At 42.0% G+C, this 16,960-nt stretch overlaps 1 protein-coding gene across 2 annotated transcripts in view; it reads left to right on the top strand.

The window, feature by feature from the left end:
* Nucleotides 1-7,564, top strand: part of TXK (TXK tyrosine kinase) — a 58,536-nt gene extending 50,972 nt beyond the window's left edge. For both annotated transcript variants that reach the window (XM_058547008.1, XM_058547009.1), the window contains 3 exons: nt 1,948-2,066; nt 5,692-5,849; nt 6,615-7,564. In XM_058547008.1, coding sequence (XP_058402991.1) covers nt 1,948-2,066; nt 5,692-5,849; nt 6,615-6,683 — 346 coding nt within the window. In that variant the 3' untranslated portion in view covers nt 6,684-7,564. The remainder of the gene's footprint in view (nt 1-1,947; nt 2,067-5,691; nt 5,850-6,614) is intronic.
* Nucleotides 7,565-16,960: the final 9,396 nt, after the last annotated feature.

The raw sequence follows: 16,960 nt of genomic DNA, 5'->3' as shown, positions 1-16,960 counted from the left end.
AATAGCATTGCTTTTTTTTTTCCTCTGAGAGAAGTGTTGATGTGGTTATATGGCCCACTTACCCACTTTGAATTTTGGGACATGCGCCCATTTTAGCTGTGAGGTAAACAGATACCGTGGGCTCTTCCTCTGATCTTCTTCCAGGTCATTATTAAGAAAATTGTGGCATATTTTAAAATTAAAAAGAAGTTCTTAGTCTACACATCACATGTGTAAGGTTAAGAAAAAAGCTTTTCTGATACATGTTTATTTCTGAAAGAAAAAAGCATCAATTTATTTGCTCAGCTCTGATTTTTCTATGTCATCATCATGCATTTCTATTATCAAGTGTAGTAGTTGACTGTAAGTCTACAACTCAGGAGCGTGGAAAATCTAACTTTATTTTCTACAAGTCAATACAGTTTATATTTGAGGCCCCTTTCCTTCAGGTTGCTAGAAATTTAATCCCGGTGAATCTGGGTTTTCTCTCTGACTCTCTTCAGGGTCAGAATCCAAGTTCTGTGTGTCTCATGGAGCCATGGCCCTGGTAAGGAGATGGCCTATCTGGTCCTTGTTATCCATTGACACTGGCTTCCTTACAACCACCATTTTCCTGTTTTGTCCTTGGCTGGCCATCCACACGAGTGGCTGCTGACTCATCCCAAATTTCTGTCTGCGAGATTCCTTTATATCTGACATTCTCTATGATTAGAAAACTACATTGGGCTATATAAGGCCTCATTTACCTAGGCACATCCACAGCTATTTATTCTCTGGAATCTTTCTGCCTTTCCTGGGGCTTGACCTGGGAAAGAGGGCACAGGTCTGTTTTGCTCTTGTATCCCTCGAACCTATTATGGGAGAGTGGGGTCTGCTTTCCCTGCTCTGTGACCTGGGCAGCCCTTGTGGGGTGCAGGGTACAGGACCCTATCTCAGCCACCCACTAATGTCAAATACTCCTTCCCTTCCCTTCTATTCTCCCCCACCTCCCAGCTCACAGGATCTTCTTCTAGAGGGATGGATGGTGGTGGTGGCAGGGAGATCTCACTCTTATTCATGATCCATTCTCCCAAATATGTTGTTAATAATTCAGTCCTTCTTCTCTGGAAAGCTTTTGGAAACTCAAAAGCTATGAAAAATGGCTCTTTTCCTTTTGTTTTCTATTATTCATTCTTTCCCCTAGTAGGATGACCTCTGGCTCAATAAAGGGCTTAAAGATAGAGTAAGGTAGGGCATGTGAAAAAAAAAAAGCGGTAGTGTGGGGAAGCATTAATCAACAATTCAAAAATATTCTACTGCATCCTCAAGGGGCTACACAGCACAAGTTAGCTATCATCTCTTTTCTGCAGATTCCCATACTTGGATGTTCCTGCATACAATTCTCAAAAAAGAGAGACGGTTTAATTTTTTTTGTTGTTATTTTTTAAAGGAGATGGTAGTTCTTACTGATTTCTTTCCATTTCCATATCCATATCCATATTTCCATTCTAAAGCATTGGAGATTTTTCACTTCAAATATATTATGTTCAAATACTTTCATTTTCCCCTTCTCTGCCTCACAAAAAATATATGCATAAAGAAATAAAATAAGGCATCCAACTTTGATTTTATTTTTTCATTATAATTTATCTTTTATTTCCTTTTTATAACCGTGGTTGTTAGAGCACTCAGCATGCTTCTTTGCAGAATTCAGAATTTATCATAACTAATATAATCAGTAGGGTATGTTTGGGACTGAAGAATTGCTGTGGTTTTCTGAGACCCAAATAAAATAAGCACAATTGAGGGTTGATTTGGGGAGGAAACACTATGAGGGATACTGTCCCACTTTGATAACTAGAAGAGAGGGTATAAGAACCTTTCTGGGGTATAAATACTTTGTTGGGACTCAGAGGTAACTAAAGGGATTTGAAGTAATCAGAACTTGGAGGTAATTAACACAACGTGCTTTGAATCCAATGACTGTAGATATGTTTTGGATGATGAATATATCAGTTCTTCTGGAGCCAAGTTCCCAATCAAGTGGTCCCCTCCTGAAGTTTTTCATTTCAACAAGTACAGCAGCAAATCTGACGTCTGGTCATTTGGTAAGTGAATTTGATGTTCATTTGACGGAACTTGATTTAATGAAACAGGCCATTCTCTTTTAACTTTGAATTCTTAATATGATGTAGCATTGTGTGTGTGTGTGTGTGTGTGTGTGTGAGGAAGATTAGCCCTGAGCTAACATCCGATGCCAATCCTCCTCTTTTTTGCTGAGGAAGATTGGCCCCGGGCTAACATCCGTGCCCATCTTCCTCTACTTTATATGGGACGCTGCCACAGCATGGCTTGACAAGCGGTGCATCAGTGCATGACCAGGATCCGAACCTGCAAACCCTGGGCCACTGAAGCGGAGCGCACACACTTAACTGCTATGCCACTGGGCCGGCCCCTCTCATGTAGCATTTTTTAAAAGTCTTCTACTGTGCTTCTGTTTTAGGTGTTCTGAACACATCCAGGCTGTCTTTGGCAATGGGTGTCATAAACCTTCTTACCTAACTCTGCCTTTTGGATGTTTTCCTTTCTCATTGAGTACTTGCTATAAAACTGTAACAAAGAGTCTACTGATCTAGAAAACAAACTCAGCCAACTTTTCCATATCACAGAGACTTGCAAGGAAAACTGATCATATGACATCAGTGAATTTTGAGTGTAGTAAGAAAAACTTCATTGTCTAACTACTAAGCAGCACCACCTCATTCACTTCATTACCTTCAAATTTTGCGGAATTTAGGCATAGGCCTCCTTGGCGTCTGCCAATTGATGTTTATATTGGGCAATGTTCTTTGAGAAAGGGACACTGTAGACCCATGTCCAATGGAGTTTGTTCTTTGAGTTGATTTTCAAAAAGTGGCAATAAATGTGTGATAATCTATCTATTTTCTTTCACCCAGACCTTTCTGGATGGCTTTTTGGGTGTGGAGAGAGAGCTGCAACCTCAGAAGGTTGTGAACTTTGTTGTCCGGATAAGATTAACTTGTATCATTGATCTCATTAGCTCTCCACTGACATGTGGTAGTCTGGGCAGGTGACATTTTAAGCTCTACTGGAGAGCAGTTTAGTTGTGAGACCAATGGATAGCAACACAAGAACCTCATCAAGTCGTTGCAGAAAAATTAGAATTCCTTGAGCTTTACCTGACCACTTGTCTCTCTTCCCCACTAGACAGCGAGCTTCTTGAGCACATGAACTGGTCTCATCTTAAGAATCTTCTGGCTCTAGCATAGGCCCAGCCTCTAATCAATACCTAATACATATTTGTAGAATAAGTGAATAATTAAATAAACTCAAATTGGGAATCTTAAATGAATTTCACTAATCAGTCAACCAATCAATGATTATTGAACACCTACTTGTGTACAGAGCCCCTGCTAGATATTCTGGGGCTCTACTCAGCAGTCTAATCTTTCAGTGGGAGGAGGGGAACACATGCCATCTACTGGCTGGTAAACTCTTGGCCTTAGCAGGCAGCAGAGGCTCACACAATTCTGCCATTTTATTTTTTTTAAATTTTATTGAGGTCATATTGGTTTATAACATTTTATAAATTTCAAGTGTACATCATTATATTTCGATTTCTGTATAGACTGCATCGTGTTCACCACCAAAAGTCTAGTTGCCATCCATCACTGTACACATGTGCCTCTTTGCTCCTTTTGCCCTCTCCTGCCCCCTTTTCCTCTGGTAACCACCAGTTTGTTCTCCATATCTATGTGTTTGTTTGTTTATCTTGCACCTATGAATGAAGTCATATGGTAATAGTCTTTCTTCAGCTAACTTATTTCGCTTAGCATAATACCCTCAAGGTTCATCCATGTTGTTGCAAATAGCAAGATTTCATCTTTTTATGGCTGAGAGGTATTCCATTATATATATATATGTGTGTGTGTGTGGTATATTTTATATATATATATATCCACATATATACCACATCTTCTTTATCCATTCATCTGTTGATGGGCATTTAGATTTCTTCCAAGTTTTGGCTATTGTGAATAATGCTGCAATGAACATGGGGGCACGTATATCTTTTTGAATTAGTGTTTTTGTGTTCTTTGGATGAATACCCAGAAGTGGAATAGCTGGATCATATGGTATTTCTATTTTTAATTTTTTGAGGGATCTCTATACTGTTTTCCATAGTGGCTGCACCAATTTACATTCCCACCAGCAGTATAAGAGGGTTCCTTTTTCTCCACATCTTTTCTAATACTTGTTATTTCTTGTCTTTTTAATAATAGCCATTCTAATGGGTGTGAGGTGATATCTCTTTGTAGTTTTGATTTACATTTCCCTAATAATTAGTGATGTTGAACATCTTTTCACGTGCCTGTTGGCTATCTGTATACCTTCTTTGGAAAAATGTCTGTTCATATCTTCTGCCCATTTTTTTTTTCAACTTTTTTTTTTTTTTGTGAGGAAGATCAGCCCTGAGCTAACATCCGTGCTAATCCTCCTCTTTTTGCTGAGGAAGACTGGCTCTGAGCTAACATCTATTGCCAATCCTCCTCTCCTTTTTATTTTTCCCCAAAGCCCCAGTAGATAGTTGTATGTCGTAGTTGCACATCCTTCTAGTTGCTGTATGTGGGACGCAGCCTCAGCATGGCCGGAGAAGCGGTGCATGGGTCCGCCCCCAGGATCCGAACCCGGGCCGCCAGCAGCGGAGCACGCGCTCTTAACCGCTGAGCCACAGGGCCGACCTTTCTGCCCATTTTTTGATCAGGTTGTTTTGTTGTTGTTGAGTTGTATGAGTTCTTTATGTATTTTGGATATTAACACCTCAAATATTTTCTCCCTATTGGTAAGTTGTCTGTTCATTTTGTTGATGGTTTCCTTTGCTGTGCAGAACTTTTAAGTCTGATGTAGTCTCATTTGTTTATTTTTTCTTTTGTTTCTCTTGCTTGAGGAGACATGGTGTTCAAAAAGATACTGCAAAGACTGATGTCAAAGAGTGTACTGCCTATGTTTTCTTCTAGGAGTTTTATGGTTTCAGGTCTTACATTCAAGTCTTTAATCCATTTTGAGTTAATTTTTGTGTATGGTGTAAGATAATGGTCTACTTTCATTCTTTTGCATGTGGCTGTCCAGTTTTCCTAACACCGTTTATTGAAGAGACTTTCTCTTCTCCATTGTATATTCTTGGCTTCCTTGTCAAAGATTAGCTGCCCATAGATGTGTGGGTTTACTTCTGGGCTCTCAATTCTGTTCCATTGATCCATGTGTCTGTTTTTCTGCTGGTACCATGCTGTTTTGATTACTATAGCTTTTTAGTAGAGTTTGAAATCAGGTAGTGTGGTACCTTCAGCTTTGTTCTTTTTTCTCAGTATTGCTTTGGCTCTGTCCTTTTCTATGGAATGGCAGAAAGGTTTATTGAGTTCAGGGTGTGGGGACATGAGCATACTTGGAAATGAAAATACTGCCAGCACTTTATTCCAACAGGGAGATAGTCAAGACCAGTGGAAAAGAAAAGGCATTGTTTCACTTGAAATATTTTCAGACTACAGGCCTGCTCAAAAACTAAGATGCACATGGTCTGAATTGCTCTCATTCTGGATGATTATAACTCAAAGGCTGGAAGAGGAAAATAGTGCCTTGTAGTTTGAAACAGTTCTTTCAGTTCCAAGTAACCATTTCTCTCTAACTTCTTGTTTTTGTGTATTTTATTTGTAGGAGTTTTGATGTGGGAAGTTTTTACAGAAGGAAAAATGCCTTTTGAAAATAAGTCAAATTCGCAAGTTGTGGAAGCCATTTCTAAAGGTTTCAGGCTGTACCGCCCTCACCTGGCACCAATGTCCATATATGAAGTCATGTACAGCTGCTGGCATGAGGTGAGTGTCCCTTACTTTCCTGCAAAAGTTGGCAGTCCCAGCATCTAAGAACCTACCTGATTATCACAGATCTTACCCCAGGACTCCATCATGGCAGGAAAAGGTGTCTGTTTCTTGGTAATGATCCCTGAGAACCAGAAGAAGTACTATTTCTGTCTGAAACTCTCACTGCAAAGTCATTAATCCATTCTGACAACGGCTTTCATCCGAAGAATTCAGTTCATTTTCCAAGTCTTATCTTTCTGGTTCTTGAAGAAACTCTTGATGTTACAAAGGCCTCAGCTCTAGATACTCTAGATGCCCCCTCTCTCTCAGCTGTTCCTTTACCCCATGCATATGGAGTCATCCAAATAGATCTCTTAGGGCAGTGCTGTCCAATAGAACTTTCTGTGATGATGGAAATGTGCTTTACCTGTACTGTCCAATTGGGTAGCCACACTTAGCCATTGAAGATTTGAAAAATGGCTGGTGTGACAGAGAACTGAATTTAAACATTGCTTTAATTTTAATTAATTTAAATTTAAATAGCTGCGTGTGGCTAGCCTCTGCTGCTCTAGCCATTTTAATTTTGCAGTGCTCTCTACTCTTACATTTTCACACTCATGCCTCGCCTAGCTGCCAATCATGTCCTGTGTGTCAGCCAAAATATCTTCCTCTTCTGTTTGTGGAGAACCAGCCTGGATCCAGGTCCCTGCCAGTGAGTCCCGGAGCTGATGTCTGAGTGAGTCTTAAGCTGAGCTGACCACCTCTGTTTCGTTTTTCCAGAAACCCAACGGCCGCCCTACATTTGCTGAGCTGCTGCAGGTTCTCACAGAGATTGCAGAAACCTGGTGACCTGAATGGAATGCCACCCCAGAGGATCATCTTGCAAAACTGTCACAAAAAGAAACCGTGTGACGGGTCCCTGACGGTCACTATCTTCCTTTAGAGTTGCTGACTCTTGGAAACAGTGCAAAGATCACAGGCTTTTCAAACTTTTTAAAATTTAAGGATATTTTGACAATTTTTCTACGTGTATATTTGAGAGGAACTTCTGAACTCTTAGTTTTCTGTAATATTCTTCATGTCTCATATGTGAAGAAGGAAAAAAGGCTCCATAGCAGTCTTCATAGTGGCTCTCTTCATGAAAATAGCCCTGAGAGCGCCTGAGGGTACATGACAACCTGATCCTTTACAGGGCTTAGGAAATTTCATTCCTGAAGAGGAGTGGCATTCTTTACTTCAGTGTTCCATGCATAGAAGATGAAAATAAATTCTGCCAACTCATGGAATAAAGGAGCCTCCCCTGCAGAATTTCATGCTTTTGAGCTGTACAGATCTTTACAGAAAATGCACCATAAGAAACCACATGAACATGAGCATTCTGGAACAGTCTTTTATAGTCTTCCCTATGTTATTTAACAAATTGTTTTTGTACATATCTGATTATTTGGGAGACAGTTTTTTGTATTCCAGTTTTAAACACTGTTTTGGGACATAATCAAGGGTTTTCTTTGAACAGGTCCTGGTGACATTTCTATTTCTAGTGCTATCCATTGTCAGGGACAATTCAGAGCCTGAGTCTCAATTCTGCGATTTCACACTTGGTACACTTGAAATTGGACAATTTAAGAAGCCTCATTTTGTCATAAAAAGTACCTCCTGTAGCTTTCTAGAAGATGACCTGGTCTTTCCACAAGAACAAGAGGAGGCAAAAACAAGATATCCAAATGTTATTTCAAGCTCCGTTATTTCTGAAGTCCAGGGTTTTGAATTCAAAATGAAATAAGTAGTAATCGTAATTAAATCTTAATTTCTCATGCACCTTTTATAGGAATGATTGGAAATTGATCTTTATCATTCTGAGTGCTTCAGAAGTACCACAGGAAGAAGGGTGCTGCAGAAAGCACCAGCGTCATTACCACGCGGTTTAACAATGAACAGGAGCCTCTTGTCTGCATACTGTCCCATCCTGCATCATGGTTCTGGCGGAACATTTTTTATGATTCTCATTAGATTCTAAGTTGCTGGCTGTCAGTAGTTGTGACTTTTAAGTCATATCTCCCCCACTCTAAGAACGATATCTTTGAATATCAATAGTACTCAATAAATGTGCGTTGACATAAGGAGCATCAGGCACAAGAATTATCAACCTTGATGATTCAAGTGATGGTCTCAGAAATATTTGTATGAGATACTCTGCTGTTTTTGAGACTATGACATCCCTCTTCCTCATGACTCCTGCTACAAGGAGGTGAGACAGAGGCTCCTATGACTGAGACCTTAGTTCAAGTAAGATGTGTGAAAATCTAGCTCAAGAGGCATGAGACTATTTAACAGCAGAAGCCAAGGGTGGGAAGGTTAACGTTATGACATAGGAAATAAGTAGTACCAACATACGCAGTAAGGTGTCTTTCTCGGGGTTTAATAGGCTTGGAAGTCCCCACTCCCCCAAAAAGAAAAAGGACAAAAAAAACAAACACTGAAAAGCTAGGACTGGCTGTAGAGCATCTTCCATCACTATTGATGCAATGCAGGGAGACAGAGTACAGAGCAAAGAGTGATACCCAGATATAATTCATTCCTGGGGGTCATATGGCAGCAGCTGGCACTTTTAAGAGCATATATTGGTGGTGGTAGGCAAGCTCTATTCCTTTTGTTTTCACATTTCAGGAAAGTTCGAGATACCAAATTAGGAACAGGAATAACTGGAGCTATCATGTAGGTAACTAAGACTCCAGATAATGTGTGAATTTGAAATGTCTATGGACATTGATTCAGCACTCTCTATCTAGCAAAAGAAAAATTGTTCCAGCCACACAACTTCTGGAAGGGAACTATGTTTTGCAACCAATCTTAGTATTAGTTATTGGTATGAGCTCTCTGTGGTTAACTTAACTAGTTTGGGGTGAGATAGTACAATAGTTAAACAGCTCTGCCTAAGAAATAAATAGGAAGTTTAGGGGCTGGTTGTGGGTGAGAGCCCTAAAAAGGAGAAGACAGGAGATCAAAGGAGAGAGGGGAAGCTGAGAAAACTGGAAAGAATTTGGAGGCCAAGCAGAAGATATGATCAGTGTAAATAACCTTTTGGCAAGAACAGCCAAAGGAATTTTTTCTTTAGTAAACTTTTTATTGAAGTACAATACATAGTTCCACCATTGAATTGGCAACATGTTTGGTAGTCAGACTCGCAAGACACAACAGCATTTAATTCAGCACTGAGTTTGCTTAGCTTTTTGGAAGAATGTAGGATGGGAAAGAGAGCATGCACAGCAGTCTCAACAGAAGCCCACCAATTCTCCATGTGCATAGATGCTTGGGGCCCTCCTCACCTGCCTGGAGAGCGTGTATGATTGCTGGTGATGAGGCCATGGTGTATGGGGTTTGTGTTGATGCAAAGAAGCGTCTCCCTTGGTTTGCCACCACTCATGTAGACCTACAGTTCACAGGTGTTACAGCCTACATTCTGTCCCACAGATCGGAGATTTCACAGTGTATGAAACATGTGTCTGGCCCTGATACTCAACATTTCAAATTTATCTTAACTTGGGACATAACCAAGGGACTGGTGCTGGGAGAGAGCAAAGCTAAAATCCTCCCAGGCAGGTCTAGGTCTGAGAGAAAAAGAGTACAGGCCTGCTGTTAACCCTTTACTCACATATTCATAAAGAAAAGTACACAAGTCATGAGTACATAGCCTAATTTTCATGAAGTGAATACATCTGTGTAACTAGCACTCAGATCAAGAAATGGTACATTCCATAATTTCAGAAGCCATTCTCATTCTCTATTCAAGTCATTAACCTGTTAGTAATCAATATGCTGATTTCCAACACCATGGATTAGTATGGGCTATTTTTGAACTTTCTATAAATGAAATCCTATGGTATGTACTTTTTTGTGCCTGGCTTCTTTCACTTGATATGTTTGTTTGATACATCCATGTTGTATGTAGTTGTATTTCATTCATTCTCATTTCTGTAGTCTTGCACTGTATAATTATACCACAAATTATTTATCTATTCTACTTTCGATGGACATTTGGGTTGTTGCCAATTTTTGGCTGTTAGGATCAGTGCTGCTATGAACATTTTTCTACATGTCTTTTGGTGAAAATATGTATGCATTTCTGTTATGTATATGGGTAGGAGTGGAATTGCAGGGCCAAAAAGTATGTGTACGTTCAGCTTTTGTAAATAGTGCCAAATAGTGTTCCTAAATGGATATAACCAAAGACACAACCAGCAACAGAGTATGAGCATTCCAGTTGCTTCACATCCTCAACAACACTTGGAACTATCTTGGCCTTTACAATGGCCAAAGGTTTTTTATGGGCAAGGATGTCTCATATTCAATTTTAAGTTGTTTGTGGAGCTGTGCTGCAATATAATCTCTGTCCCCCACTCTTTGTTGTCAGCATAGCAGTATACTACATGCACAACCTAAATTAAATAGTATTTGAGAGGATTGAAGTGATTGGGGTGATACAAAAGGAAAATATTAGAGATGTCATGCAGAGTAGAGAAGGGGAATTTGACAGAAGCAAGAACTTGGAGATATTATGAAAGATGTGGGTTTCCCATCATATGTGGGATGGACACACACACACACCTCTCCTGTGGGGGGTCTTATTAAATGGAAGGCCATGATTTGAAGAGAAATCTTATAGGTTTGGCTAAACAAGTTTGGGGGTTGGCATTGGAGACAGTGGCATTGCTTGACTTATAGAGAAACCAGAGAAGAGCAGGGGAGGAGAGAAGCAGATAAAAGAGCTGAAAGGAGGACATTGCCTGATGGCAGTAAAAGACTAGAGGGAACAAAAATGTCTATCTTATGTTGTCCATGATGTGACGACCCCACCCATTACCCCCAGCTATTCAGTAAGGTCAATTGGGCTCATGAATGCTGTGTTTGAGTGGGTTTTATTGTGTGTGGGAAGTGTATGCTGTGTATTTCACATCTGGTTCTACATGGCACAGAGCAGAGACCATGTGAAACATGCAGAAGCCTGGGAGGCAGAAGAAGCTCCAAGCGTATAAGCCCCCTGGGAATTTGTCTAAACCTTGGAGAAAGATTTGGTTATGTATCAGTTGTGTAATTGCTACACTGAGGATGGGGTGAAGGTTGTTCCAGCCAATTTAACTTGATTTTGAGGCTAGAAAGAAGCTCATCCAGCACCTGGATTACAGATACTCAACTTCCCAGCAACCTGGATAACTGGGAGAATCAAGGAGTTCATGTTTGGGTGATAGCTGCATTAGTGGAAAAATCCAAACATAAATGGTATGAGGTGCAGAAGAGAATGTATAACAGAAGGGCATCAGCCAACAATACGACGAAACAAGAAAAGCGTTGATCAGGACCAGGGTGGAGCCATTTGCCTGAGCCACACCTGCACAAGAGTTTCTCCAGTCCTTTTGTGAAGAAGAATTGGACATTAACAAGAGAACTACATAACACAGATACACACTCACACATAGCCAGCGTCAAGTCACTGCCCAACACTCAGTGTAAGAAGTATAACACTATTTTCTGAATCAAATTAAATCTAGTTCTGAGTCTCTCCTTTTCTATCGTTGGTGAGAAATGCCTTTTGTGAGGAGATGCTATGCCTAACTTCCCAAGGAAGTGTAAGAATCCTGGAGACTTATGTGTTACGTGGAAAATAGAGATGAGGGGTGGGTGTGGAGGGAGGGCTGTCCTGGGCCCCATGTGTTCTGTGACTCATTCTCTTTCGGGATGCAGCTGCCCCTGGTCCTCTGCTTCTGTCGGGCATAGAGATTCCCCTCTCAGGAGTCCTTCCTGCTGACAGCGGGCTCAGCCACAGAAAGCCTGGCCACTGCTCTCCACAAGGCCATTTCCGTTAGTGCTCAGCCTCCCTATGCATCCTGTGGCCGTTTCCCCATCCTCAGCATTGCAGAACTCGGGCCTTGACTTTTAGAGAAAACTTATTTTGACACTTGTTAAAACAGTAAGGAAGACTTTATTCAAGACTATTACAATGGAGGAGAAAGACTGAACTCAACTCCAAAGACAGCTGGGGATACATAGCCATAATAAGGGGGTCAGTAGATAGACAGCTACTAAGAGGAGATAGCAGAGGTAGGACTGTGCTTGCTAAAGTGGCCTGACAGGATTCTTGCTGAAGGCAGGCGAAGGATGGGCCCAAGGCTGAGGCCCCATCAAGAATAGGGCTCAGAGGAGCCTGACTCAAGTTTGGTCAAGGAGGGACGTATTAGCTGCCAGTCTCAGGGAAGCCAGCCTCTCATCCCCAGATCAGCCCATTTCTATACTTCATCTCTGAGCACCAGCCTACACTCCTCTCTTTTTGTGACATCCAGCATAATTGCCCTCATTGCCATAATTGCCTCAAATGCTATTTATTTTTCCATCTTGGAAATTTGGGTGTCCTAAGGAGCACAGACCTTTAGAATCACAATCCTGCCTCTTTCTCCTGGGATGGGAGTGGGGGAGGAGACACTTTATTATTTCTCAATGAAGTTCCTATAGAAAACCAACAAAAACAAGATCAAAGCACAAAGCACTTTTCACTGGTTGGTTGCTTTCCTTTTAATAACTCACTGTTTAATAATAATTGTTCCCTTGCCCATCAATCTTGTCCTTCTGCTCTTTCCTTGTGTCTGACCTGAATTGTATTTCCTTGGAAGCATCTTCCAAACGCAACAGCACTTAGGGTGATGGGGTGATATGCTTTTCAGGCTTCCTAACAACTGGTGTGGTTTGGGCAAGGGACAGACTTCCCAACTCCCTTCAGAAAATCTTTTTCATCCTGACTGCAGTTTTTCCAGACCCAAGCGTTCTTCCTCTAGTTTGGGGTTTCCCAGTCTCGGCACTATTGATATTTTGGACTGGATAATTCTTTGTTGTTGAAGGATGTGCTGTGCGTTGTAGAATATTTAACAGCATCCTTGGCTTCTACTCATTAGATGCCAGTAGCACACCCCATCCCCTCTAGTGGTGATAACCAGAAGTGTTTTTAGAACATTGCCAAATGTCCTGTAGGGGGCAAAATTGCCCTTGGTTAAGAACCACTGATCTAGTTACAGAATGTTCTTGACCTGGGATCAAAGAGATCCATTAACTTGAATGGAAAAAAAAAATCACAACTTTATTTTTACTAATCTCTAACTAAAATTTAGCATTTCTTGTAATTCTAAATGTAGGCAAAAAAAGTACCTTATATTAGCAGTTCCTTTGACTTTGTCATATGTGAAAAATTGTTATTTTCATATCATGTAGGAGTCGTTTCAGCTTTCTTGAGAATTTGCATTCATCACTACTTCAAAGTCACGAAGCTTTGAGCACTGCCACTAGATGTCATTTAACTCAATAAAAAAGACATATTATTAAGGCACACGTGTTTTTAAAATATTTTGATAACCTTTCTTGCATTATAATTGGTTACCATATTAATTCTGTGTATTTTTATTTTATGCATTTAAAAACATTCCAAGAAGGAGTATAAAGGCTTCTCCAGACTTCCAAAGTGATCTGTAGCATAAAAAAATTAAGAACCTCTTTATCAAACAGAGTTTCTGAATCTGGAAGGGTCTCTGCTGGGCCACACATAACCGATCAGTTGCCTTAAAAGAAGCCCCATGAGGATTTAATTTTGGCCAGACCTATGGGCTGATTCCCCACTGTGCATATCCGTCCAGGCCCTTTTCATCTTCAGAGCCATATCCCTCCCTGCCCTCCATATTGTCAGGGATGGTCCTCTGTTCTGGTTTGCATGTCCTCTTTTTCACCTGCCTTGTGCCCCTGTGGTGGGACCCAGGGTGCGATGAGTAGAGCCTCAGTTCCCACGTTTGGCAGCAGAGAAAGGCTGGATACCCATTGGCCCCTCCATCCTCCCTGGAGTCCGACACCATATGGGCACTTCAGCCTCTCTTCTCCTCTGGAGCTCCCACACCTGGCTAGTGGGAGGGAGAGAAAGTGGGTGAATCAAACCTCTCTGGAGGCCAGGGTGGCCCATTCCACTTCCAAAACAAGAAGGCAGAAAAAACCCAATTCAGACTGGCATTTTTAACTGTCACCATCGGTAGGAGGGTGCTACTGGCATCTAGTGGGTAGAGACCACTGATGCTGCTAAGCATCCTACAATACACAGTACACCCCCCACAACAAAGAATTATCCAGCCCAAAATGTCAATAGTGCTGAGGCTGAATAGGGACCGTATGACTGTGAAGCCCAGTGGTGCAGAAATTCACCCTGTTATTACAATTCCAGATCCATTTCTTGGTCCTCAGGCTGCCTCCCCTTCCTGCCTTCTTCATCCCCAGATGAAAAGTGGCTGCTGTAGCCACATACCTCACCTTGACTATCCAAAGGGAGAAAACATCTTCATCCCAGCATTTCCATCAGAGTCCTGATATTGTCTCTGACTGGATCAGAGCCACATGCCTCCTTAAATAAATCTCCGCAGCTTGGGGCATGGAAAGCTCTGATTGGCTTCGCCTCGGTCATATATTCCCACAAGAGTCCGGGATGGAATCCATTTACCTGCAACCACTTGGAAATAGAAAGCTTGAGCCCTGGGGGGGTGCCGGGGAGGGGAGAGTACTAGATGCTGGAGTGATAATCAGCAAATGTCCACCGCTCTTCTCTTCCCAATTAGTCTCTTGCTTTCTGGCCATTTAACATGTGGTCCACCATCTTCTCTAGTAACAAATTGGAGCTGATCAGCTATGATCCATATTTTTTAATGCAGATTAGCTCAAACGTGATTGGTAAATCGGGGGATTTTGTCAATATTAAGTGCCAGTTGTCCAGGTTCAGTTTTCTCCAGCACTTTAGTGTTTTGAAGTGATCTGGGGTAAGCTTTCTCACAATTAGAGAGAGAGCCGTAGCAATATATGAGGATCTTAAGAAAAAACTGAAAAACCTATGTCTTTGTTTTGTGCAGGTCGTGGCAGGTTTGCTGCTGTGTTCAGCTCTCTGGGAAAGCTGCAAGTGCAGGAAAAGAAGCTGCTTGGACTGGAGCAGCGGGCTCTGTGTCCTTCTGTCGCTTGTACCCATATAGTCACTGACCTCACCTACTACTCTCCCATTTTCCCACACTGCCCCTTGCACATCCCAGGCATCTTTTCATCTCAGGGCCTTTGCACCTGCTGTTCCCTTTACCGGGAGCACTTCTCCTGGATATCTCCATGGCTTGCTTCCTCGTCTCCTCCGGCTTGTTGCTCAAATGTTGCTCCCTCTGTGAGGTTTTCTCTAATCACCCTATTTAAAATTGTAACCTCACCATGGACATTCCTTGTCTCCCTTTTCTGTATAATTTTCCTCTATAGCTCTTAACACTGTATAACAAATCCTATATTTCTACTTATTTATTTGGTCTATTGTCTGTCCCCCTCCCCCCGCAACTGCACCATGTGTGAGGTTAGGTATTTTTGTCTGTTTTGTCCACTGCTGTATCCCCAGGTCCTAGAACAGGGCCTGACAGAGTTAAGGTAAATAAATATTCATGGAATGACCCAGTAAAATAAAAGTAGTGGGATTATCCAGAAGCTTCATCTCCCAGAGATGGGGGTCCAGTCTGGAAACAGCTCTCCTCTTGGGATTCTGGGCTAATCCATTGCTTTTCCACATAACAGAGGACCATTTTTCCTTCTGGTTGGAGTTTATAACCTCAGGTAGCCATCAGTCCTTCTTTCTGGTAGAGATCTTATTTTTTCCAGAACAATTTGACTTACACATAATTTTCTGTATCTCCCTTCCCCTATTTACATAGATAGAGAAAAATACATTATGTTAGGGATTAATATTTCAGATTAATAGAAAAAATTGAATAAATCTGAATAAATCTACAGAGAAATATAAATCTGTAGAGAGATACACATTTAATAGAGGAAGTAGATTATCCTTATGTCTACAGCAAGGATGGAGATTTCCTCACACTACTGCCGGATGTGCAGACACCTGTAGCTACTTTATTTTGTCTACAACTATCCTATTTTCCTCATGTGCCCCTACTGGCTGGGTAGTGCTGGGAAAACTATTTAACTTAATCTTCTAACTTTATTCCAGTGCAATAATGAGAATATTCTCCATAGGTGAAGCGGGTTGTCTCAGATCTTGCCTTTCCCTTCCTTGTTTCTGGCAAGGGAGCATCCGGGTATAGAAGGGAGAGAGGTGGCTTTATTCAGGGGTGATATTCAAAATATTTAACAACTGATTTGGCAGAGGCCCAGACGGATCAGAATGGATGCTGACTGCTGGCAATCCGTCCAGCCCTCCCCATGCAGACTATGACTATCAGCCCTGGCAAGGTGACCTCGAGGTGGTGACGTGAATGGGAGGGATGTTTGCATTGGAATAGTGTCCCCAGTCACCTTTGGTCTCAACAACATTCTTATCAGCCTGGTTGCTGCTTGCCCTGCTGGCATTTGCAGATCAGGTGGGTGGCTGTGTGGACTGGTCTCTGCTGACTTAGGGCATATAAGCCCTTCCTGGCTAACTCGGCCTCACCCCAGCTCTTGCTAGCACTGTAAGCCCGTCTTAGGCTCTGCCATGACTTACATTTTCCCCTCGGCCTGGGCTGCTGGTGTAGTAGCAGAGGCTGAGGGTCACCTTGCCCCTGAGTGGCAGCTGCCGTGATAGTGCTTCTGGCTCTCAATTCAGCTGCTTCCTGAGTCCCATCTTGAGCATGCTGGGAAGTTCTGCATTCCGTCCATACCACACGGGAACCGAGAATAGGTCAGAAATTGAAAACTCCGCAACTCAACTCTCCTCCCCCTCCTCCCCCTCCCCGCCCTGCTTAATCACGCAGTGCTGCAGAGTTTATCTTACCATGGCTGCTTTCCAGACTTGGGCAGCGACTGTTTGTGAGGTAACCCCTTCCAGGAGTCTGAAATATGCATCAGAGCAAAAGCCCCCCGAGCCCTTGGCAGTACCCTCTACCCGGCCCTCCTGTCTCAGTGGTACCGTCAACTCTTCTACCACTTTCCCTCTTCCCACAAACCACTAGGCCAGAGGATGTGAGATTTTCACTTCCCCTTCCTGGCATGGTCCTCACACGTTAGAATGATGGAGAGCCTTTGAAAAATACTGTTGCCCAGGTCCCACCTTTTCACTGCTCTTCCCATTCTGACTTCACTGTTTTGATGGG

Source organism: Diceros bicornis, chromosome 8, assembly GCF_020826845.1.
Source record: "Diceros bicornis minor isolate mBicDic1 chromosome 8, mDicBic1.mat.cur, whole genome shotgun sequence".
Classification (NCBI taxonomy): Eukaryota; Metazoa; Chordata; class Mammalia; order Perissodactyla; family Rhinocerotidae; genus Diceros; species Diceros bicornis.
Note: the sequence above shows the minus strand (reverse complement) of the source record. Positions and strands in the feature narration are given on the sequence as shown.